Consider the following 27070-nt stretch of genomic DNA (forward strand, 5'->3'; position numbering starts at 1 on the left):
ATTTATAAATGAAAAAAGTAGTATTTTATAGTTGTAAATATGAAACACAACAGTGATTGTAGAGCTTAGCACTACACTTGGCAAATAACATGTGTTAGCAATAGTATTTTTTTTCGAGAAGATTGGTCCCTTTATTCTCTTACCCTGCTAATACTCCCTTGTTAGATCCAGTGTAGTAGAGAAGTTAGAGCATATGCTTTGAGGAGAAAAGGACCTACGTGTAACGTCTTTTTGCATCCTACTTTCTTTGTCTGGAAGCTAGGTTATGAGATTGTTGTGACCACTAAATGAGTCAGTACCCCATGTTCAACATATTCTCTAACATCCAATAAGAATTTGCTATATTATGGCTAATTTTAGGATTAAGACCTGGATTCTGGCTTTAGCTCTTGCACTGAAGACTGTGTAACTCTGAGCAAGTCACTTAGCCTTTCATCCCAAAAGTGGGCCTAACAACACCTGTCCTGTTTATCTTTTAGGCTGTTGAGATAATAAAATGATGCAGGTAGGCACTCTGAGAACTATAAAGCATATAAAAATGGATGGTATTATCATGGTTCTGATGGCAGTTTAGAGGTTAAGTACCCTAAAAGTGGGATTTAAAAATCTATATAATCAAGAAAGCTGTACTTGGGTTTGTTAGTTTTAGATATAACACACAAGTGATGAACATTATAGAAGTTCCATTTTTCTCTGTTGGGATTAGTCTATTGTACTCAGGATCAGAAAAATTACTTAATATCTTATTTCTGAGTGATGAATAGGAATATTCATATTAACACTTGAATCTATGTCATATAGAGTGTATGACAAATGTATTTAAAGTTTTTGTTGAGTAGAAAGTTCTCTGGCCTCAGGAATTCACTTCTAACAAAAATGACAGCAGCTTAATTATAATTTTACTTTTTTTATAATTCTTAAAGCCCTTTAAAGAAGGAAACACTAAATGCTCAGCATTTATTGCTACTAACACCTAACAAGGTTAAAGTCTCCTTCAAAATGCATCTATTTGATGAGTTAATTGTTAAATAATAATATGACATGATAAAAATGGCAGCTACCATATCATGTGAGTGAGTTCATGATTATAGCAATCATTAGAACTTCTATTATCAGTTATAACTATCAGTCATTTATTCTAGTAAGGTTGCTATTGTCTCAGAAAATTGAGGCACTTTTTAAAAGGGAAGTAATTCCTTTGATTCCATACTTGTAAGCTGGCACAGAATAAGGCCCAAGCCTCTGGGAAACTTCTCAAGTACAGAGTTTAACTGTGCAGCCTGGTAACCAATAGTGTGTGCAGCTGTTAAACTCTTGAAACATGGATAGTATCACTGAGGAAGTAACTTAAACTTTATTGAATTTTAAATAATTTAAGGTTAAAAGCTGACACTCAGTTTAGTAATTGTAAAAAAAATTTTTAAGAATGTATGGACCAACTTGGGTACATGAAACTACTTCACATGCACATTTTATGCAATCTATATGCAGATAAAGTGTTTCCAGTGGTAACTGAACATCCGACTTGAGAGGTACTTGAAGTTGTAGAAAATTTAAAGTTCTGTATGTGGCTTGCATTCTATTTCTATTGGCCAACACTGTTACACAGGTTCAAAGACAGGTAATAAGTTATACGCGATATGGACTTACTACCTCTTTTAATCTTGCAGTCAAATTATAGGAAGTTGGAGAAGAATATGTGAATGTTAAAAATTTTTCTCAGTTCTGGTAGTTATAAAATCAGGAATAGTTCTAAATCTTTGATATGTAGAGATTTTGCTTTCATGAACTACAACCTGAGATCATCTCAGTAAATGATTAAAAATCAAAACAAAAGCAAAAAAAAAAAAACCCAACATGGTTATTTCTGTGATGTAAATACTCCTGTGGCTACTGACCCGTAGCTGAACTTTGAATATACCTCTTCCCAGCTCTACTGGCACTTGCAAAGCCACAGAAAGCAGCACTAATGCATCACTGGAATACTGCATGAATTCCTGACATCTATATTTCTTGAAAGGTATGTATGTGCATGCTAAGGGCTGTTAAACTAAATAATAGCAAACTATAAGGATGATTAGCTCTGGAACTTCAGGGCATTTTATTTTTTGTAAGCCTTTGGGAACTAAGTGACTATAAAAATCTGATTCTTCCAATTCTCTTAAGAATATAGATTTATGATCATATGAAGCCATTTTGTAAACTGTAAAATGGTTAAAAGGAGGTAAAGGAGGTAAAGATACTGCTTAATTTTGATAAAGGAGATGTATGTTCTTTAATTCACCAACTTTATAGACCAACTGTCTAAAAAGATTGTTTTGTGAATAGTGGTTTCCTGGGGACATGGTAAAGGTACAGGAAGATGACCGTTCAGAACTGATATAAATTCTGACACAGTATGTAATTTTATACATGTAAAATATGTTTAAGAGTTCCAAATTCAGCTCAAAAGTAAATTAATAATTTTATGATTTTTGTCAGCTAATGAATGTGAAACCATTGCTTATTGAGAAATTATTCCATTCCTATATTAGCTTCTCTGCTTTGGCACCTTGATGTTACCTTGTAGCAAAAACAAAATGAAAACCAACCAATGGTTTGTATAAAAACCATTATACAAGAGGATTTAATTCAAAATTATATTCTGAATAAGGTAATTCCCCTACTAAGAGAATATTCAAACTATTTCTTCTCAATATGGGTTTGTACGGTTAGGGAGGTTGGAGTGAATGATCCCCCTCCACCCCACGGTTGTATGTTGTCTAGAATTCCGTAGTATCTTAATTGGGTTCTATCCAGTTATCTAATCATATGCATAAGGTTTTAGTGTTGAAAAAGACTTAGATTTTTCTAGTTCTGTCTCCTTATTTTATACATGAATCAACTAAGACACAAAAGTGTCTTTTAAAATGTCAAATAGTCTTGACTAGTTTAGCCAAAACTTAAACTTAACTTTCCTGACCCACTTGGATATTCTTCAGGTTTGTAGCTCATAACTACATGAATCTATTTGTCCATCCACATTTTGAGATTATTGACAGAAGACACTTTTGTTGTACTCCACTCTAGCCAAGTTAGCAAATATTCTATTTATTCCTACCTCTATGGTTTCATTAGTTAATATTACATACCAGTCCTCAAGTATGCATTATTTATTTACAGAACACTTAATTGGCAATAATTCTGTCCTAGATCAGCATAACTTACTGTTCTGAAAAGTAAAACAGAGAAGACTATTTGAGACACTGAAAAGGAGAAAAAGTAGGGTTAAAGCCCAAATAGTGTAATAATTGCACCCTTCTCCACAGGAAAAAACTATTAACATCTTTTGCTATCAATTTATGACTAGGTAATTTCTGAAAAGATGTCATCTTGTTTCATAATATAGTCGAATAATATTTAAAAATGTTAACTGTTTAAATAATGGAAAGGTCAGACCTGGAAATAAATACCTAATTTAGAGAAAATCTATACTTAAGGGAATTAGAAATTGGTATTATTTAATATGTCATATTTTGCGACTGACAGAATTTGCAACTTGCCACAAAGTAAGCAACAAAGGTTGGATATACATGCGTTCTAAGGAACTTTACTGAAAACTATAAATCTCTTTTAAGTTGTACAAGTAGTAGTCTTGTATAGACCTCTGCAGCTAAGCAAAGCAGTTAGTCTTTGATGTGCTTATAATTATGAAGGGTTTGGGATTATGGCTTTAGGCAAAGATGCCTAGAGGTAGGAAGATATAGATCAAACTGACAACATGACACAATAAAGAAAAGATAGGTGAATTGGAGCCAAAAGTAGGTTGGCATGAATGTATCTCCTAAGTCAAACAAATTAATAAATGTGGCCTCTCAAGCAGGGTAGGTAAACAGTTAAACCCAATTTTAAATTGTGGAATTTAAAACTTCTTTGGCAGCTTAGTTTTAGAAGCTTTCTATCCATGTATTTTAAGTATAAGAGCAAAGTTTTATTTTTATACAATTTTTACAGTGGTACCATAATTTTATAGTAAAGTCAGAAAGACATTTAAGAAGATAACTTATTAAAATCAGACTTTTGAGGTGCCTGGATGGTTCAGTCAGTTAAGCAGCTGACTTCGGGTCAGGTCATGAACTTGTAGTTTGTGAGTTCAAGCCCCATGTCAGGCTCTGCCCTGACATCTCCAAACCTGCCTGCTTTAGATTCTGTGTCTCCCTTTCTCAAAAAAATTAATTAAAAAAAATAAGGCTTTTAAATGATTTGTAATGATACAGGAACACAGTCACAAGATACCATTGGGTAACAAAAAGGAAGGTAAAAATTTGAATTGAGTTAAATATATGCTTAGTAAATAGAATAATATGTTTCCTCTGGGTGATAATGAGTATTCTTTATCATTTTTGTACTACATATTTAATAGTGCATTCTCTAATGTTCTCCATTAAGCACAAATAAGATTTATATCAGAAGTTTAAAATGTATTTTAAAACGAGATGGCAATTTATAAATACACCCTTTTTATAGCAGAGACATGAAAGACTATATGATAAATGTATTTGGAAAGCTAATGCATCTGGAAGAATTTCTTTATATGCAAATATGTAGCCAGGCACATTAAATGCAGCTGCAAATGCCTTTGAACAGGGTTTTTATAAATTATTTCCATTTCTGTAAATATGTGATTATGTAGAAGATGGTTCCCCATTTTGCTATTTTCTTCTTCTAAATACTATCCTACAAATCTCATTAGAACACGTATACTGCTAGCTGTCCTCTCAGGTGGCTCTTACTTTTATAGTTACAGGTGTTTCACTGGGTGTGTGATCCACCCCCCTGAAGATGCTTCCCAGACTTCCTTACATATTGGGGTAGCCTTATGACCAAAACTTCTAGATGAAAACACAGGGTAAAGCTCCTTGGCAGAGGTCCTGGCAATGATTTTTTTGAAATGACACCCAAAGTGTAAGCAACAAAGGCAAAAATAAGTCGAACTACATAAAAGTATAGAAAGTATAAAGCACTTCTGCACAACAAAAGAAATAGTCCAAAACCGAGAAGCCAATTATTTACAAACCATGTATCTGATAAGGGGTTAATATCCAAAATAAATACGTAAAGAATTCATCATAAAACTTAACAACAACAAAAAACCCAATCTGAATAAATTATTGAAAATGTGCTCAACATCATTAATCATCAGGGAAATGCAAATAAAAACCACGATATCACCACGTACCTGTTAAAATGGCTCTCATCAAAAAGAGAAGAGATAAGTTGTGGTGATGATGTGGAGAAAAGACAAACCTGTGGTGAGAGTGGAAGTTGGTGCAGGTACCGTGGAAAACCGTTTGGACCTTCAATACTGAAAACTGAACTATCCTATCATGCAACAATCATAATTTTTGGTATATATACAGAGGAAATGGAAAAAATACCTACACTCCCATGTTTATTACAGCCTTACAGTAACCAAAACAAGCGCAAACAACCTAACTGTCCATCAGTGGATAAAAAAGATGCATTATATATGTATGTATATGTATATACAAGTTGATACATATGCATACATTGAGCCATGAAAAGGAAATCCTGCCATTCACAATCACATGGACAGACCTTGAAAGCATTACGTTGTTAAGTGAAATAGGTCATCAGACAGAGGAAGACAAATATGTACCGCGTATATGTGAAATCTTAAAAAACCTTAACTTCCAGGATTAGAATAGTAGTTGTCAGGGGGTGGGGGTAGGATAATTAATCTTGATCAAAGGGGATAGATTTCTACTTAAAAGATAAACTGGAGAATCTAATGCACAGCACTGTGATTATGGTTAACAGGACTATATTTTATCTAAAAATGCTAACGTCTCATCACAAAAAAAAGAAATGGTAATCAGGTCATGTAATAGAGGTGTTAGCTAATAGTATGGTGGTAATCATATTTCAGTTTAGTGTATGAGAAGCATGTACACCTTGAACTTCTGCAATGTTATAGGTCTATATCTCATTGAAGGTGAATATCAACTAAAAAACAAAGGCGCGAGACAACTATGAGAAATTACCAGGTATCCTTGACAAACATCATAGCTGCAATACTCAATACTGTAAAGATATCAATAGTAGGTTAGTGCAATTTCACTTAAAATACCTGTAAAGCTGAGATTCAAAGAAGTTGGTGGAGTAGGAGGATCTTGAGCTCACCCCCATCCTTTGGACACTGAGATAACAGATTTAAGCAACTAACTCTGAAAACAACCTGCAGATTGACGGAACAGACCTTCCACAGTTAACTGTGGAGAGGAAGCCACACTGAAAGTAGTAGGAGGGGCAGAGACACAGTTAGGAACCAAACCCCCAGCAAGACTAAACACAAACAGAAGGAACACCAAAAGCCGGGAGAAGCAAGAGGATCAGACCCCACACCAGGCAACAAGGCACTGGAAAGACAAGTCCTTAACATCTGGCTTTGAAAACCAGTGAGGCTTAACATAACTTTGGGAGCTTTTAAAAATCAGGGCAGCTTAACTCTGGGTGCTTTAAAAATCAGTGGGCTTAACTCTGGGAAAGCTGAAGGGTAACAGGAAACTGAGTCCCCACTCTTAAAGAGTGAGCATAATAAATAAGTTAGCCAGAGACAAAGCACAACAGCAGCAGTTTGAAAAGTGCCTGAAGTATACACACAGATTTTCTAACTAATCTCAGAACATACACTGAAAGGGAAGGACTCTTCAGAATATTTCTCCAGGAGTGAAAGTACTGGCAGGTGTCACTTCTCTTCCCCTCCTCCCCCCCTTGAGAGCTGGACACTTGGAACCAGTGGGAATCCTCTCCCCCTACCTTGCTAGCACCACGTGCTCTCCCTTCTATTCCACATGGGACCTGCCTGCTTCAACAGGAATCCCTCGCAAGTGGCTCCTCCCCTGCCACACCCAGTAAGCAGCCCCGGCAGGGACCAGCGCTTCTGCAAAGTGACACCTGCCCTGTGAGAGCGTAAGATAACCCCATACACCAGCGTGCCAGCAGTTCTAAGAGCCGAGCCTTTTAGCTGACTGTATAGGGAGAAAGTCCTGCTGCTTGGTGCACCTGCAACTGTAGCAGAGAAGCTAATTGCCCATATCTAGTCTGACCGCTCACCATGCCTACCAACAAAAGCCTCTCAGTTGGCGGTGCAGAAAGCAAGCCCTGCCAGTCTGTGTGCCTGCAGCAGTGCAGTAGCTAATTACAGACAGCGAGCAGGACTGCTGACCCTACCCTCCTACAAGCCCACAGTGGCCTCAGATATGCCTCTCAGTAACAGAGACCAAACTCTGTCCAGTGCATGCACAGCAGGGACAGGGGGTCACTGCAGCAGGCTGGTTCTGAAGGCAAACACAGCTCAATCACAACAGTAGGGTGCATGTGGCCCCACATAGCAGACCTCCCTGGAATTCCTCGGTCTGTGACCAATGTAATTGCACTGTAAAGCACCACAGGACCTCTTCTACACAAGGCCACTACTTTCAAGACCAGGACACGTATCTGATTTTTGTAATACACAAAAACAAGCACAGAGAATTAGACAAGAAATGGTAAAGGGAATTCTTTGAGTGGAAAGAGAAGGACAACCTAGAAATAAGTTGTAAAGGAAAAAATTTATATATATGTATGCACTCAACATTGGAATACATACTACATAAAAGAAATATTAACATCTATAATGGAAAATATTGACACTAATAGAGTAATATAAGGGACTTTAATACCCCACTTAAAGGATAGATCACCCAGACTGAAAATCAACAAGGAAACATGGACTTTGAATGACACATTAGACCAGGTGGACCTAATAGACATAAATATTCCATCCAAAAACAACAGAATATACATACTTTTCAAGTTCACATGGAAAAATTTCCAGGATATATCATAAGTTAGGCTGCAAAACAAGTCTCAATAAAGAGAAGATTGATATTTTATGCATCTTTTCTGACCACAACAGTATGCAGATGAAGAAAAAAAACTGGAAAAATGCAAATATGTGGAGACTAAACATCAAGCTGCAAAACAAACAATTGGTAAGCAAAAACAACAAAAAGGAAATTAAAAAACACATGGAAACAAAATGAAAATGAAAACAGTACAGTTCAAAATCTTTGGGATGCAGCAAAAGCTGTTCTTAGAGGGGGAGCTACATTTGGATATGGGCCTACCACAAGACACAAAAATTTTAGACAACCTAACCTTACACCTAAAAGAGCTAGAAAAAGAAGAAAACAATAAAGATTAGAGAAGGAGCAAGTCAAATACAGACTAAAAAACAATAGAAAACACCAATGAGACCAGTAACTGTTTGTTTGAAAAGATCAATAAAATTCATAAACCTTTACCCAAATTCATCAAGAAAGAGAGAGGACTGAAATAAAATCAGAGACGAGGGAGGAAATGTGACAAATGAAACCACAGAAATATAAAGGATTTTAAGAGTATATTATGAGAAATTATATCCCACCAAATTGGACAACCTAGGAAAAATGGATAAATTCCTAGAAACGCATAACCTTCTAAAACTCACACAGGAAAAACAGTAAATCTGAGATAGATTACTAGTGATGGAAGTGAATCAGAATGAAAAAACTCCCAACAAACAGAAATCCAGAACCAGATAGCTTCACAGCGAATTCTACCAAATACTTAAAGAATTCATCGCCTACTCTTGAGCTTTCCAAAACATAGAAGAGGAAGGAAAACTTTCAATTCATCATACAAGGCCAGCATCACTCTAATGCCAAAACTAAACCAAGACACTACAAACAAAAAGAAAATTTCAGACAAATACTTTGATGAACATCGGTGCAAAAATCTTCAACAAATATTAGCAAGCTGAATTTAAAAACATTAAAAGGATCATTTGCCAGGATAAAGCGGCATTTATTTCAGGGATGCATGAGTGGTCCAACTATCATAAATCAACCACTGTGATAAACTAGATTAGCAAGATAAAAGATAAAAAAAATCATGATCATTTCAAAAGATGCAGAAAAAGCATTTGACACAACATCCACTCATGATAAAAACTCTTAACAAAGTGGGTATACAAAAACAATACCTCAACAAAACAAAGTCCATATATGAAAACCCCCCATCTAAGTCATACTCAAGAGTGAAATGCTGAAAGCTTTACCTCTAGTATCAGGAGCAAGACCAGGATATCCACTCTCTCTTTATTCAGCATAGTACTGGAATTTGTAGCCACAGCAGTTAGATAAGAGAGAAATAAAAGATATCTGAATAGGAGAGGAAGAAGTAAAATTCAGTATTTACAGCTGATACTATATAGAAAACCCTAAAAACTCCACCAAAAATGTATTAAAATCAATGAATGTAGTTAAGTCCAGGGCTACAAAATCAACATACAGAAATCTATTGTATTCTATACACTACTAAAGAACTATCAGAAAGAGAAATTAAGAAAATAATCCCAGGGGCACCTGGGTGTCTTAGTTGAGCATCTGAGTCCCCTTAAAAAAATTTTTTTTAATGTTTATTTTGAGAGAGACAGAGCATGAACAGGTGAGGGGCAGACAGAGAGGGAGACACAGAATCTGAAGCAGACTTTGGCTTTTGAACTGTCAGGACAGGGCCCAATGTGGGGCTGAAACTCACGGACCATGAGATCATGGCCTGAGCCAAAGTTGGAAGCTTAACCAATTGCTACCCAGGTGCCCCAAGAATCCAGCTCTTGATTTTGCTTCAAGTCATGAGTCCAGGGTTGTGGGACTGAGCCCCACATTGGGCTCTGCACTGAGTTTAGAGCCTACTTCAGATTTTCTCTCGGCCTCCCACTCTCTCTCTAAAATTAAAAGAAAGCAATCCCATTTACAATTACAGAAAAAAGAATAAAATAGCTACAAATAAACAACAAAGGAAGTGAAAGACCTGCATTCTGAAAATTACAAAACACCAAAGAAATTGAAGATGACACAATAAATGGAAAAATATACCATGTTCATTGATTTGAAGAACCATTATTGTTAAAATGTCCATAATACCCAATGAAATCCTCAAAATACCAATAATATTTTTCACAGAACTAAAGCAAATAATCTTAAAATCTGTATAAAACCACAAAAGACCCCAATTAGCCAAAGTAATCTTGAAGAAGATCAAAGCTGAAAGTATCACAATCCCAGATTTCAAATTACTGTAAAGCTACAGTAATCAAAACAGTATGGCATTGGCACAAAAACAAACATATGGATCCATTGAACAGAATAGAGAATCCGGAAATAATCTCTCACTTATATGGTCAATTAATCTTTGACAACAAAGGCAAGAATATATAATGAGGAAAAGGCAATCTCTTCAATAAATGTTGCTAGGAAATTGGACTAGTTTATTCCCTCATACACAAAAATTAACTCAAAATATATGAAAGACCTAAATTGAGACCTGAAACCATCAAACTGCCTGAAGAAAACCTAGCTAGTACAGTCTTTGACATTGGTCCTAGCAGTATTTTTCAGAATATTTTTTCCTCACAAAAGCAAAAATTAAAAAACCGGGAGGACATCTAATTAAAAACCTTTTGCACAGTGTAGGAAACCATCAACCAACATAAGAGAACCTATTGAAATGGAGAAGTTATTTGTAACGGATAGATCTGGTTACGGGTTAACATCCAAAATACATTAAAAACTCAAATGACCTCCCCCGCCCTCCAAAACCCCAAGTAATCTGACTAAATGGGAGAGGACCTGAGAATAGACATTTTTCTTTTTCTTAATTTTTTTAAATGTTTATTTATCTTCGAAAGAGAGAGAGGCAGAGAGAGAGGGAGACACAGAATCTGAAGGCCGCTTCAGGCTTGGAGCTGTCAGCACAAAGTCCAACACAGGGCTTGAACTCACAGACGGCGAGATCGTGACCTGAAGTTGGAAGCTTAACTGACTGAGCCACCCAGGCGCCCCCAGACATGTTTCCAAAGAAAACATACCAACGGACAACAGACACATGCAAAGATGCCCACCATCACTAATCATCAGGGAAATGTAAAGCCAAACCACAATGAGAAATCAATTCAAAACAGAATGGATAGTATCAAAAAGACAAAAATGTTTGTCAGGATATAGATAAGAGAATGGTCATATAAAATTGAGATGCTGTAGCCACTATGAGACATAGTATGGTGGTTCATCAAAAAATTAAAAATGGACATAGCACACAACCCAGTAATTACATACCTGAGTCATACCAGAGAAAGTGAAAACAATAATTCTAAAAGATTAATGGACCTCTGTTTTTTTTTTTTGCAGAATTATATACAATAGCCAGGATATGAAAGCAATGCAAGTGTTCATCAATAGATAGGTGGGTAAATACACTGTGTATTATATATGCATGTGTGTGTATACACACACACACACACACACACACAGAGGAATGTAACAACACTACAAAAGAATGATATCTTGCCATTTAAGAAAACATGAATGGATTTAGAGGGTGTTATGCTAAAGTGAAGTCAGACAAAGACAAATACCATATAATTTCACTTATATGTGGAATCTAAAAAACAAACCAATTGAAAAAACAAAAGAAACTGAGGAGAAATTGGTGGTTCCCACAGAGGAAGTGGTTCAGGGATAATCAAAGTAAGTCAAGGAGATTAAGAACTACAAGCCTCCAGTTGTAAAGCAAGCAACAGGGATGAAAAATATTAAGGAAATATAGTGACTAATATTGTAATAAGTTTGCATGATGACAGAGTTAAATACACTTACCATGCTTATCATTCCATAATGTATGTAACTGTTGAATAACTATGTTATACATCTGAAACTAATATGTCAATTACATTATAAATAAACACTTAAAGCCAGAATTCCTTTGGTGAACCAAAGTTACCAGGCGCTCACAGCCTATACAGGATACAACCATACACAAGACCATTCCTTTAAGAGAGGCAGCTGTTCAGCATACTATACAGAAACCATTACAGAAAGTCAGCCAAAATGAGGAGGCAGAGAAATATGCCTCAAATGAAAGTTCAAGATGAAAAATTCAGAAAAAAGTATAAGAAACAAATAAGCAATATGGTCAATAGAGAATTTAAAGTAATGATCATAGAGATGTTTACTCTACTGAAAAGGAGCATGGAAGAACCGAGTAAGATCTTCAACAAGAGATGGAAAATATAAGAAAGAACCATTCAGAGCTGAATAAAATAACTGAATGAAAAATATACTGGAGGGAATTAATGGTTTCATGGATGCAGAAGAATGGATCAGTGATCAGGAAGACAGAGTAATGGAAAGCACCCAATCTGAATAGCATAAAGAATAAAATAATTTTAATAAATGAGGATAGGTTAAGGGATCTCTTGGATAATATCAAGTGAATAAAGATTCACAGTATAGGGGTCCCAGAAGGAGATTAGAGAGAAAGAAAGGGGTAGAAACCTTAACTGAAAAAATAGATGAAAACTTCTCTAACCTGGGGAAGGAAACAGACACCAGGTTCAGAAAGCACAGAGATTTCCAAACAACATGAACCCAAGGAGATCCACACCACGATATATAACATTTAAAATGTCAAAGATTAGAAAATTTTAAAGGGAGCAAGAGAAAAGGAAACACTTATATACAAGGGACTCCACAAAGCTAACTGCTGATTTTTTAGCAGAAACTTGGTAGGTCAGAAGGGTGTGGCATCGTATTTTCAAAGTGCTAGAAAGGAAAAACCTGAAACCAACAATACTCTACCCAGCAAGGTATCATTCAGAATATGTAGAGAGTTTTCAGACAAATTTAAGTAGTTTTTAAAAGTTCATGACCACTAAACCAGCCTTACAGGAAATGCTAAATAGACTTCTTTAAGTGGCGAATAAAAGGCCATAATTAAAAGAAAGATGTAAATTTAAAAATTTTAATACCTAATAACATAAAACGTGGAAGGGGGCAGTAAAATAGTGCTTTTAGAATGTGTTTGAATTATGTTACCATGAACTTAATACAGACTGCTATACACATAGGGTATTATATATGAGCCTCATGGTAACCACAAACTCATGCCTGTATTAAAGACTCAAGAAACAGAGAATGACAAGCATTACACTAAAGAGAGTTATCAATTGCAAAGAGAAGAAAGAAAGAAACAGAAGAACTGCAAAAAAACCCCATAAAATAATTAACAAAATGGCAGTAAGTATACCTATCAATAATTACTATAAATGTAAATGGTCTAAACGCTCAAATCCAAAGACACAGGCTTGTGGAATGCATTAAAAAAAAAAAAAGGACTCAGATGCTGCCTAAGAGAGATGGACTTGAGAAGAAAGACACATAGGGACTGAAAATACAGAAATGGAAAGACATATATCATGTAAATGGAAGGGGAAAAAAAAGTCAGGGTAGCAATACTTAGAGAAAAGTCTTTAAAAAAATTGCATCATGAAACAAAGAAGCATAGTTCATAATGATAAAGGGATCAATCTAACCAGAGGATATAACAATTGTACCTATCTATGCATCCACACTGGACGACCTAACTACATAAAGGAAACACTTAACAGACATAATGAAGGATGATGACAAAAATACATAATATGAGGGAATTTAATATCTCACATCCAAGGACAGAACATCCACACAGAATATTGATAGGAAAACAGTGTGTTTGTTGGTGGAAATGCAAACTGATGCAGCCACTCTGGAAAACAGTTGGAGTTTCCTCAAAAAGTTAAAAATAGAACTTGCCTACAATCCAGCAGTTACACTATGAGGTACTTATTCAGAGAATACAAATATACTAATTTGAAGGGGTACATGCACCCGATATTTATAGCAGCATTATCAACAATACTCAAATTAGGGAAAGAACCCAAATGTCTAAAGAGTGGAAAATAAGAGGTGGTATATGTAAAAAATACAATAGAATATTGCTCAGCCGTTAAAAAAAAGGAATAAAATCTTGCCAATTGCAATGATGTGTATGGAGCTAGAGAGTACTATGCTAGGTGAAATAAGTCAGTCAGAGAAAGACAAAATAGCACAATTTCATTCATGTGTGGAATTTAATAAAACAAATGAATATAGGGGGTGAAAGAGGCAAACCAAGAAACAGATTCTTAATTTTTTTTCTTTAATATCTATTTATTTTTGAAGGAGAGAGACAGAGTGTGAGCAGGGGAGGGGCAGAAGAGAGGGAGACTGAGAATCCAAAGCAGGCTTCAGGCTCTGAGCCGGCAGAACAGAGCCCAACACGGGGCTCGAACTCACAAGCTCAGATCATGACCTGAGCCAAAGTCAAGTGCTTAACTGACTGAGCCATCCAGGCATCCCACCAGAATCTTAATTATAGAGAACAAACCGATGGTTACTGGCGGAGAAGTGGGAGGTTAAACAGGCAATGGGTATTAAAGAGGGCACTTGTAATAAGCACTAGGTGTTGTGTATAAGTGAGGAATCACTAAATGCTACACCTGCAATTAATACTGTACTACATGTTAACTAGTTGGAACTTAAAAATTTGTAAGAGAGAAAAAAAGTGTCTTTAAAAAACAAATTAGACCAGGGGCACCTTGTTGGCTCAGTTGGTTAAGTGTCCAACTTTGGCTCAGGTCATGAAATCGTGGTTTGTGGGTTCAAGCCCCATGTCGGGCTCTGTGCTGACAGCTCAGAGCCTGGAGCCTACGTCACATTCTGTGTCTTCCACTCTCTAAGTTCCTCCCCTTCTCACACATGGTATCTCTGTCTGTCTCTCTCTTTCTCTCTCAAAAATAAATACAGATTTAAGAATATTTTTTTAAAAAGATGGACCAGATGGACTTACAAATATAGACAGAACATTCTACTCAAAACAAACAAAATACATATTCTTTTCAAGTATAATCTATCCCAGACATTTTCTGATAGATTATAAGTTAAGCCATAAAATAAATCTGAATAAATATAAGAAGGTTGACATATGCATTTTTTATGACCACAACACTATGAAACTAGAAGTTGATCAAGAAAAAAACTGGGAAAACAATATGTGGAGGCTAAACAACACACACTAGAAAACAATTGGTCAAAAAAATCAAAGAGGAAATAAAAACATGGAAATAAATGAAAATGAAAACACAGTGGTTCAAAACCTTTGAGATGCAATGAGAACAGCTCTAAGAGCGAAATTTATACTGATACTGAGAATCATCAAGAAACAAATATTTCAAACAGTGTAACTTACAACTAGAAGAAACTAGAAAAAGAAGAACAAAACCTAAGATGAGTAGAAGGAAGGAAATAATAGAGATCAGATCAGAAATATATGAAGCAGAGATACACACACACAAAGTAGAAAAAGTCAATGAAACCAAGAGCGGGTTCTCTGAAAGAACAACAAAATTGATAAACTTTTATCCAGACTCATCAGAAAAAGAAAGAGGATCCAAATAAATAAATTTAGAAATGAAAGAAGAGATGTAACAAAATGCTACAGAAATTCAAAAGATTATGAGACTACTGTGAAAAATTATATGCCAATAAATTGGACAACCTCGAAGAAATGGATAAATTCCTAGAATCATACAGTCTTCTGAACTCAGGAAGCAGTAGGAAATTTAAAATGAAGGATAAAAATCATATAATCATCTCAATAGATGTAAAAAACATTTGACAAAATTCAACATGTTTCTTATAAAAATTTTCAACAACGTGGGCTTTCAGGGAATATGCCACAACATAATAAAGGCCATATATGAAAACCCACAGCTAATCATAATGGTGAAAGGCTGAAAGCTTTTCCTCTAAGATCACAAACAAAACTAGGACATCTAATCTCACCACTTTATTGAACACAGTATTGATCACAGACACAGCAGTCAGACAAGAAAAAGGAAATAAAAGGCATCCAAATTGGAAAGGAAGAAGGTAAAATGTCACCATTTACAGATGATATTATTACAAAATCCTAAAGACTCCACCAAAAAACTACTAGAAATGATAAATGAATTCAGTAAAGTTGCAGGACATAAAGTTCATAGAAATCAGATGCATTTCTATACACTAATACGTAGTAGAAAGTGAAAATTTAAAAAAATTACACTAAAAAAATACTGTACCTATAAATAAACTTAAGGAGGTAAAAGATCTGTACTCTGAAAACTATAAAACATTGAAAGAAACTGAAGGTGATACAAAAAATGGAGATACTCCATGCTCATGGATTGGAAGAACCGATATCGTTAAATGTCTATTATACCCAAAGCAATCTACAGATTCAGTACAATCCCTATCAATATCAACAGCTTTTTTTGCACAGAACTAGAACAAATAATCCACAGTTGGTATGGATTCACAAAAGGTCCCTAGTAGCCAAAGCAATCCTAAGAAGAACAAAGCTAGAGGTATCACAATCCCAGATTTCAAGATCTACTACAAAGCTGTAAGAATCAAAACAGTATAGTACTGACACACACAAAAAATTACACAATCCATGACACAGAATAGACAGGCCAGAAATAAACCCACACATCTATGGTCAGTTAATATTCAACAAAAGAGGCAAGAATATACACAGTGGAGAAAAGACAGTCTCTTCAACAAATAGTGCTAGGAAAACAAGACCGCTACATGCAACAGAATGAAACTGGACTACTTTCTTACACCATACCAAAAAAGTAAGTTTAAATTGGATTAAAGACCTAAATGTTAAACCTAAAACCATAAAACTGTTAGAAGAAAATACTGGTAATCATTTCTTTGACCATCAGACTTAGCAATATCTTTCTCAACCTGTCTCTTTAGGCAAGGGAAACAAAAGCAAAAATAGACTGTTTGGACTACACCAAAATAAAAAACTATTGCACAGCAAAGGAAAGCATCCACAAAATACAAAGCAACCTACTGAATGAGATTAGATATTTGCAATGATCCATCTACTAAGGAGTTAATATACAGAATGTAATAAGAATGTATACAACCCACCACCAAAAAAATAAAATCCATGAAACAATCCAATTAAAAATGGGAAGAGTACCTACATGAATAGACATTTTTCTAAACAAGACAAACAGATGGCCAACAGGTACATGATATGGACCTGAATATTACTAATCAGCAGGAAAATGCCATCAAAATCACAATGAGATATCATCATATACCTGTCAGAATGGCTTTAATCAAAATGTCAAGAAATAAGTGTTGGCAAGGATGTAGAGATAAAGAAATCTTCATGCACTCTTGGTGAGACTAAATTGTTATAGCCACTAGAAAACTATGGATGTTTCTCAAAAAAGTTAAAAATACTGACAATCCAGTAATTCCACTACTTGGTATTTACCCAGAGAAAATGAAAACACTAATCTGAAACAATATATGCACCCCTGTGTGTTGCAGCATTATTTACAGTAGCCAAGACAGGGCAATAACGCAGTGTGCATTGGCAGATGAATGGACAATGATACTGCGGCACACACACAGACACACACACGTGGAATATTACTCAGTCATAAAAAAGACTGAGATCTTGCCATTTGAGACAGCATGGATGGACCTAGAGGATATTCTTAGTAAAGTAAGTCAGACATAGAAAGATAAGTACTATGTGATTTCACTTATATATGCAATCTAAAAGACAAAAAGCAGAAACACACCCACAATTACTGAAAAGAAACTGAAGGTTGCCAAGAGGGGGTATGGTGGGGGAGGTCTGAAAGGGGAGTGGGAGATACAGGCTTATAGTTACAGAATGAAGTCATAGGATAAAAGGTACAATATAGAGAACAGAGAAAAGACTCAGTGGTATCGTAATAGTGTTAATTGGTGTTATATACATATAAAATGGACGATTACTCAGCCATAAAACAGGACGAAATCTTGCCATTTGCAAAGACATGGATAGAGCTAGAGTATTGTGCTAAGCAAAATAAATCAGTCAGAAAAAGACAAATAGCATTTGATTTCATCCATATGTAGAACTTAGGACACAAAACAAGTGAGCAAAGAGAAAAAAAGAGAGGCAAACCAAGAAACTAACTCTTAAATGTAGAGAACTGATGATTACCAGAAGAGAGGTGGGTGGAGGGATGGGTTACACAGGTGATGGGGATTAGAGACTGCACCCTCTGTGATGAGCGCCGGGTGATGTATGGAAGTGTTGAATCACTGTATTGTCCACCTGAAACTGATATTATACTGTATGTTAACTGGAATTTAAATAAAAACATATATATGTACACACACACACATATATGCACATAAATTTGAAAAAAAAAAGACACCCATCTTTGGCATATTGATTATTCTAACCTAGTTATTTTTTTAAGAAACTGTAGACACAGAAAATCTCTGAAACCCAAGTTTCCCTTCCTTAGGAGACATTTACATGTATAAAAGAAATCTCGATTTGTAAGGGTGCCTCCCTCAGTATCAGGAAGAAGGGGGTGACTCTTAAATGTCTAGACACTTATCAGTGGAGAAGGCATAAACTTATTAAATCTGGATGACAACTTCAGCCTTTTTTTTTTTTTTTTACCATGCTTTTTCTAGCCCTGGTAACCTCCCATAACTGACCCTCTACCCACAACATCATCTTTTGTTTTTAGATGGAGATGGTATTTAAGGTGATGGCTTCAGCTGTTTTGGAGAGTTACTCAGTTTCCCTGGGTCTCTTCCCTGTATACAGGAAGTATATATATTATTTAAACTTGTTTGAGTTTCTACTAATCAGTCTAATGAAAAGGCGATTATCAGTCCAGCTGGAAAAACCTTGAAGGACAGAGGAATTCATTTTCCCCTTCTATACTACTAAGCAGAGGATATGAATATATCCTGTGTTCTAGCAAATCCACTTTAAAGCACATACCCTGTGTATATATCTGTTAAAAGACAAACAAGTATCTTCACAGCAACACTATTCATAGTAAGTCCCAAACTTGAAAGAGCTCAAGTATCTGGCATAGAATGAATTAACTTGTATATGCTCATATATTAGAATACTATTATATAGCAGTAAGAATGAAAGAATTACAATTATATGCAATATAAAAGATCCTCATAAAGTTGAATAATAAACCAAATACAAAAGAATAATATATATTCCACTTATTTAAAATTTGAAAGAAAGGTAGAGCTAATATACAGTGTCATAGTCAAGATAGTTGGGCTGGACTATAGTATCCAAAAATGGAGAGGAGAGGGCTTGTGTGGTCCTGGTAATGTGTGTCGCCTGGTCTGGATAATGGTTACAAGGATGTGTTTACTTTGTTGGTTTTTTTTTTTTTAATGTGCATTTATTTTTGAGAGAGAGACAGTGTGAGCAGGGGAGGGACAGAAAGAGGAGACCCAGAATCTGAAGCAGGCTCCAGGCTCTGAGCTGTCAGCACAGAGGCCAATGCGGGGCTCGAACCCAGGAACCCCGAGATCATGACCGGAGCCACCCAGGTGCCCCAGGATATGTCTACTTGTGAATATTCGTTGAGTTTTATATTTATGATTTGTGTGCTTTTCTGTATGCCTGTTATACTAGAATAAAAAATTTAAATTAAAAATTTTCAAATTGTTGAGATTATTATTATTCAACTTCTCCTTTGGCAACTCTTTTACTTATGTTGACAGCTACTACATGTGATAAATTTTTTACAGACTCTTCCATGTAGAGTGAACTACTTATACTTAAATATTCTTGATATTTTACATAATTTACCCTCTTGCTTGCATCAAAGAACACTTTTGCAAGCCAAAAACTTAATTATTTTCTGCTTTGAGAAAAGTTTTAGGGAGCAGAGTTGAATTAAATTGAAGAAATCTGAGAGAAAATTAGCTTTCCCCAGCGTGATGTGGGCTGTATAGAAAAAGTAGACAAAAACTACAATGAAGAAATTAGAGATGCTTTTCTAATTCCTTTTGAAATTGTTAAGGGGGAGTCGCCCCAGTTTTCTAGAAGAAAAGTGGAGTAGAACAATCTGAGATGTTCACCTCTTGATAGTTAACTGTTGTTACTGAATGGGATCTTTGTCAAAGGAAAGTAATAGAAGTCAAAGGGCTAGGCCTGAAAAAAAGGCTGAGAAGTGGGGAGGAACAGGGTTTCAATGAAGAAGGATATTTGCTAGAAATGACATAGGACTCAAAAAGGGAACACCACCAACCATGCTCTTTGGCTAAGAAGTAATCTAATCTAATCAAAGAATACACGGGGCATAAGAAGAAGCATTTTGGTGACTAGTGGAGTTTCGTTACTTTTAGATATTTTTTGATAATTTCTTCACATTCCTTTTCAGGCTTAGTAACTTTAAATAGCTCTAAAATGCAATAAAGGCCCCCACTGTTAGAAGCTGACAGTTGCTCCTTTTGGCTGCAAACAGCAATATAAAAACAAAGATGATCAATCAATGGAGAGGCTTGTTGAAATAATTTAAAGCAATTTATGAAGTGGAAATATTGTAAAAATTACTTGTTTCATAGGAGTTCCACAAAGAGATGAACTGTGTTACAATCCTCAGGGTCCTTTGCATAATCTAGAAATAGTAAATATGAGGAAGAATAGGAATTGGGATGTCCAGAGGTCGCTACTTCCAGGCTGAGTGACATTACTGAGTGTTAGAAAGGAAACTTACGTTGGTATTATAATAGTTTTAAAAACTATAATTTCTCTATATTATAAAGTTTTGAATGGACCTTTAAATTGAAATAGGCTTCTGATTTGTCGTCTTTGAAAGACTATACTGTAAAATAACTAGTAGTTTCTAAATTAAAACAAATCATCCATTAAGCTTAAAATCCCATGTGAAATACTTTGTATAGGACAGAATTCTTTTGATATCTCAAAATATATCTGACATGTCTATGTATACAAATAAAGGATTATAGAAATTTGTGTGTTGGCTAAGATTAATAAGAGCACTGATGATAATAAGCTCTTCCTCAAAAAAACCTTATGAAAAGATGAGTGCACTTTTGACTTTTTGCAAGTGGTGATTAACTAGTGATTATTAATTTTTATATCAACAGCATTCCAACTTCTATATCCATATGGTACTATTTACCCAGGCTTAATTCTTTTTTAAAAGTCTTTTTTTTTTTTTAAAAAGAAAGTAATTCAAATTAACCAACCATGCCCTACAAACATAAATATAAATGATACTGAATAAGTATTGATTGAAACAAAAAGCACTTAAAAAAAAACATCATTAATTCTTACCAACTCCAGAGGTTATTGATTCTGCATCAATGTCGCTCGCTCTTTTTCTTGCCACTTCAGCTAGTGCCAATTCACCCTTATCTAGTGCAAAGTAATGGATGTCCTTTGGAAATAAAGCAAAATAAAAGATTAATCCAAATGAATCTTGGTCAACTTACAAAGAAAAGTTTGAACAAAAGAGCTTACTGTTCAGATTACAAAATACATGGCTGATTAATATTTTTTGTGTTTTAATTCTCTCAGTTTTCTTTCCCAGTAAGTATAAGCAAATTTTCTTGAATTGTAGTTTATAACTATACCTAATAGCAGTTATTTAAATAAATTATTTTAAGTCTCCAGGAAAAAAGATAAGTTTTTAAACCAAATGTTTGACATACTAAGTTTCATCAGGAAATGAAAACTTTTATTACTATGTTTTTGGTGAGATTTTAATGTGAGGTGACTCCTACAAAATTCTATTGTACATATTATGCTAAGAATTTTATTAAAAAATACTACTACACAAATTTCTCTCCGACATTTATGTGTCTGATACAACTTTGTTAACATTACTAATACAATCATTATCTTGAACTCATGCAATCAACAGATAATCAGTGCCTACTGAGTGTCAGGCACTGTTCTGGAATAGAGAGATTAATTACAATTCCATGTCTCAGGAAGCTGTGAGCCCAGTAAGGTGACAGAACATTATGAACAACAGTTAACTATATAACATGTGATAGGTTTTATAACAGGAATTTCCAGATATTTGCTGTGGAGTCAAGAGGATGAACTGATCCTTGATGTGAGTCTTAAAGGACATATAAGAGTTACACTAGGAAGGAAAATTGAGAAAAGGTGACAGAATTAATATCTGGGGAATATATGTAGAGAAACTTAAAAAAACAGTTCTGTTAGGCAATGAAATGTCTTTGAATATGGAAGGAGTCTTGGATGTTTGGGAGAAAGCAGTTTAAAATAATACTAGGGGTGCCTGGGTGGCTTAGTCGGTTAAGCGTCCGGCTTTGGCTCAGGTCATGATCGCACAATTCGTGGTTTCGAGCACCACGTCGGGCTCCGTGCTGACCGCTAGCTTGGAGCCTGGAGCCTGCTTCGGATTCTGTGTCTCCCTCTCTCTCTGACCCTCTCCTGCTCACACTGTCTCTGTCTCTCAAAAATAAATAAAAAATAATTTAAAAAATAATATAATACTAAAGCAGATATAGCCACTGAAAAGGATTCTGAACTATTTTTGATGTGCAAAAAAGATTGCTGGAATGAAATTTTTATTGCAATAAAAGTGGAAAAAGAATACAAACAGCCAGTTTACAATGAAGAAATATAAATGGCCTTTAATCATGAAAAGATGTTTCACTTTATTAATATTAAAATAAGTGCAAGTTGAAAAGATACAATTTCAAGTTGTTTACATTTTTAAAGAAAAGAATATTCACTGGTTGCAGAGTAACCAGAACCATCTTCTGGAGATGATGGTATAGTATGAAGATCACAAACTCCCCACCCATGGATAAACTACATAACACCCTTATCAGTGTAAATAACCCAGAAAATGTCAGACCCAAAGACAGAACAGACTCTCCACATGTAAATGCAGAGAAGAAGCCACATCGAAGAGGGCAGGAAAGGTGGAAATGTCGATAAAAAAGAACCATGGGATTATCCAAAGGAGGGAGGGATGCTACAGGCATGGAGAGGAGAACAGAGCAGGTCCCTATACCAGGCACCCCAGGCACAGGGGACTCACGCTGGGAAAACAAATTCCCATAACATTTGCTTTTGAAAACTAGAGGAGCCTAACTCATAACTTGTTTTTACAAGTCAGTGGGGCTGAACATCTAGAACTTTAAAAACCAGTAGGCTCAGTTCTGGGAGAACGAGGAGGAAATTGGGGACTGAGTTCCTGTTCTACAAACAGCACTACTGAGATACAGCATAGAAGCAGCAGTTTGAAAAAAATCTGAGATATATGGGGAAATAGATTAATTTACTAATCTCAGAGCATGTGCTGGAGGGGCAGGGATCTTTGGGAGACTTCTCCAAAAACAAAAGAGCTGCTGGGCACCATTTCCCTTCCCTACTCCCCAACCTAAATACAAGGACACCTGCAGGAAGCAGCATAGTACCAACACACTCCACCTAGCTTACTACTAGTGCACCCTGCCCCAGTGCACTTCTGCAGGTCTGCAACCCCCCTCAACCCCACCAGTCTCAGCAAGTTTTCCCAGGTGGCTGCAGGTCCTCTCCCTCAGTGGATGTCAAGGGCCATACTGGCACCAGGTGCCCTGCCCCCAGACTCTACTGCAGAACTTCCTCCTCCAATAAGCCCTTGGCAGGAGCCCATCCAAAATTCTGCCACAACCCTAACAGTGTACTACCAGGGTCCAGGTAGGATTCTCTATCTCTCTCTCTGCCCTTCCGCACATGGATATTCTTTGTCTCTGTATCTGTCTCTCTCTGCTTCTCAAAAATAAATAAATAAAATTAAAAATAGAAAGAAAACAGACTAAGAGAACCTGTCAGGAACACCATGAAACATAATAACATTCTCGTTATAGTGATCCCAGAGAAGAGAGAGAAAAGGAGGCAGAAAATTTATTTGAAGACATAATAGCAAGAAACTCCCCAAAATCTGGGAAAGGAAACAGAAATCCAGATCCAGGAGGCACACGTATCCCTCAACAAAATTAACCCAAAGAGGTCCACACCAAGACACACAATAATTAAAATGGCAAAAAGCAGCAAAAAAAGAAAATTTAAAAGCAGAAAAAGAGATAGAGGAGGCAAGATGGTGGAGAAGCAGGGAGCACTGTTACCTCTGCATGCCCACAACCATCAAACCGAGAAGAATTAAAAGCTACAATATTCTGATCTCCAAGGATGGAGGTGTGCGCACAAACCCCTTACTGATAACAGCCTCATGGATGCCTCAGTGAGTGTGAACTAGGTCTGGAGACTCTGAGGGAGGGAACGCTGGTTCAAAGTGGAGCCAGGAAATAGAGTGCCCAGAAACTTGGTGCTGGGCCAGCAGAGAGCCATGTGTCCAGAGGCGGCACAGCACCGTGCAGGGCCATGTGTGGGGCAGCACAGACTCATGGAGAGCCATGCACGAACCAGCCATGCAGGGCACTATGTGGGATGGCCGTGAAGGGTGGTGCAGAGCTGAGGGGAAGAGGAGAGGCTGAACTGCTCCTAGCGTGATCTCTGGAGAGGGGTGACCGCAGCCTGTGGCAGAGAGACAAACCTTCCATGTGTAGCCACTGGGCACAGGGAGAAAAATCAGTCCCCTTGGGCTCAGCAGCCCGCTGACTTCAGGCGGAGCCAGGGAAAAGCTGGCTCCCCATTCCCCCTACACAATCCCAGCCAGAAAGCTACCTGCCTGCCGAAGATCATTTTAACGGTGGCAGCAGCATGAAACTGCATGGACTAGGATTTAGAAACCTGGAGGAACTTAGAAAATTGAAACAATTTAACCCACCCGTGGTGGGAGGAGGTTGGACTCAAAAGAGTAGCTGGCAACGCATGGTCTGAGGGAGGCTTGCAGTGCCGCCATTCTTCTCCTCGCAACCACCAAGGTGGGGCCTCAGAGACCAGCCCCTGAGACCCACCTACCTACATCAAACCATGCCCATATGCACTGGAGAGCTGGATTTTTTTTTCTTATTATTTTTACTTTTTTCAATGTTTTTCTTTTCTTATTTAAAAAAATTTTTTTCCCTCGTTTTCTCTTTTCTATTTTTCTACTTCCTCCTTTTCTCCCTTTCCCCCCTGGAGTCTGGGAAAGACCAACATTTATGCAATGCTGTGATTAGATCAACTCTTACCACCCAGATATTTTTTCCCTTATCTCATTCTTATATCTCCTCTCCTCAGGTTTTATGCTCTCAGACTGTCCTTTATCTTTGGCTCTCTCTGTCCCCCCAACCCCACCCCACCCACCACCTTCTTTTTCTCCTTTCTCCTTTCCTGTTCCTTTTTTTCCTTTCCCATTTGGTTTGCTTGTTTACTTGATCTGTCAGTGTGTGTGCATGCTTGAGATCCCTGTGTGTTTGTCTGTCTGCTTTCCTTTTCAAAGCTACCTCAAGAAAAAAGCAAAAGCACACATAGAGGAAAGCCCCAAATATCACTGAGTAGGGAAATATATTAATCAGAGGCATAAAAAGAGAAACCGAGAGACACCATTAAAAGAACATTTCCTGAAACGACAGGCCCTGGACAGTCAAAGAGCCTCCTTTAATAGAGCCATACTAACAGGCACACAGTGTGGAATGAGTTTTTAAAACAGACAAGAGACAGAAAGCTAGCCAAAATGATGAAATGAAAGAACTCTCCTCTAAAGAAATTCCAGGAAGAAATCACAGCCACAGAATTGCTCAAAGCAGACACAAGTAACATAACAACAAGAATTTAGAACAACGGTCACAAAATTAATAGCTGGTCTTGAAAAAATCATCAGAGAAGCTATTGATACACAGATTAGGGACCTTCAAAAGGCTATAAATGAAGTGAATAATAAAATGGAAAATGCCACTGCACGGATTGAAGAAGGAGAGAGGAGAAGAGGTGAATTAGAAGACACAGTTATAGCAAAAGAGGAAGCCAAGAAAAAGAGAGAGAAATTGATCCAGGACCATGAAAGGAGAATATGAGACCTGAATGATACAATCAAATGGAACAATATACATATCATAGGAGTTCCTGAAGAGGAAGAAAGAGAAAAAGGTCCTGAAGGGGTGCTTGATCAAATTATAAGCAAAAATTTCTCCAATCTGGGGAAAGAGAAAGACATTGAAATTCAAGAGGCATATCCAACTTCCCTAAGATGAAACCTGAACCTATGGCACAACATATCATAGTGAAACTGGCAAAATATAAAGAGAGAATTCTGAAAGCATCTAGGGATTAAACGGCCCTAACATACAAAGGGAAACCTATCAGAGTGGTTACAGACCTATCTACTGAAACTTGGCAGGCTAGAAAGGAGTGGTAGGAAATCTTCAATGTGATGAACAGGAAAAATATGAAACCAAGAATTCCTGTCATTCAAAATAGAAGGAGAGTCGCTCCCTGGTGGTCTAGTGGTTAGGATTTGGCACTCTCAAAATAGAAGGAGAGATAAAGGTATTCCCAAATAAACAAAAGTTGAAAGAATTCATCAGCCCTACAAGAAATCCTAAGAGGTACTCTATGAGAGAAATGTATCAAGGAATATAAGACATCAATACAAGCATAAACTCTACAGAGAACACAACGAATCTAAACACACATTTTTCAATAATAACACTGAATGTAAATGGGCCGAATGCTCCAATCAAACAATATAGGGTATCAGAATGGACAAAAAACCAAAATCCATCTATTTGCTGTCTACAAGAGACTCACCTTAGACCTGAAGACACCTCTAGATTGAAAGTAAGGGGATGGAGAAATATCTACCATGCTACTGGACACCACAAGAAAACTGGAGTGGCCATACATATATCAGATAAACTGGACTTTAAAGTAAAGACAGTAATAAAAGATGAAAAAGGACAATTTATAATAATTACAGGGTCTCTACATCAGGAAGAGCTAACAATTATAAACATCTATGTGCCAAATTTGGGAGCACCCAATACATAAAACAATCACAAACAGAAACAATCTTCAATAAGACTCTGATAATTGCAGGGGACTTTAATACTCCACTTACAGCAATGGATAGGTCAGCCAGACAGAAAATCACCAAAGAAACAATGGACCTGAATGGCACACTGGAACAGATGGAATTAATAGATATATTTAGAACTCTGCATCCTGAAGCTAGGGAATTCACTTTCTTCTCGAGTGCACTGACACATTCTCCAAGATTGATCACATACTGGGTCATAAAGCAGTCCTCCATAAATATAAATTAACTGAGATTATACCATGCACACTTTTAGGTGAC

At 36.5% G+C, this 27070-nt stretch overlaps 1 protein-coding gene across 1 annotated transcript in view; it reads right to left on the bottom strand.

Annotated features, from left to right (window-relative positions):
- Positions 1–27070, bottom strand: part of WDPCP (WD repeat containing planar cell polarity effector) — a 370463-nt gene that overhangs the window by 104313 nt on the left and 239080 nt on the right. Inside the window, exon 14 of the mRNA XM_029937462.1 lies at positions 21142–21244. Within this exon, the coding sequence (XP_029793322.1) occupies positions 21142–21244 (103 nt within the window). The remainder of the gene's footprint in view (positions 1–21141; positions 21245–27070) is intronic.

The sequence above is a fragment of the Suricata suricatta genome, chromosome 4, assembly GCF_006229205.1.
Source record: "Suricata suricatta isolate VVHF042 chromosome 4, meerkat_22Aug2017_6uvM2_HiC, whole genome shotgun sequence".
In the NCBI taxonomy this organism is placed as follows: Eukaryota; Metazoa; Chordata; class Mammalia; order Carnivora; family Herpestidae; genus Suricata; species Suricata suricatta.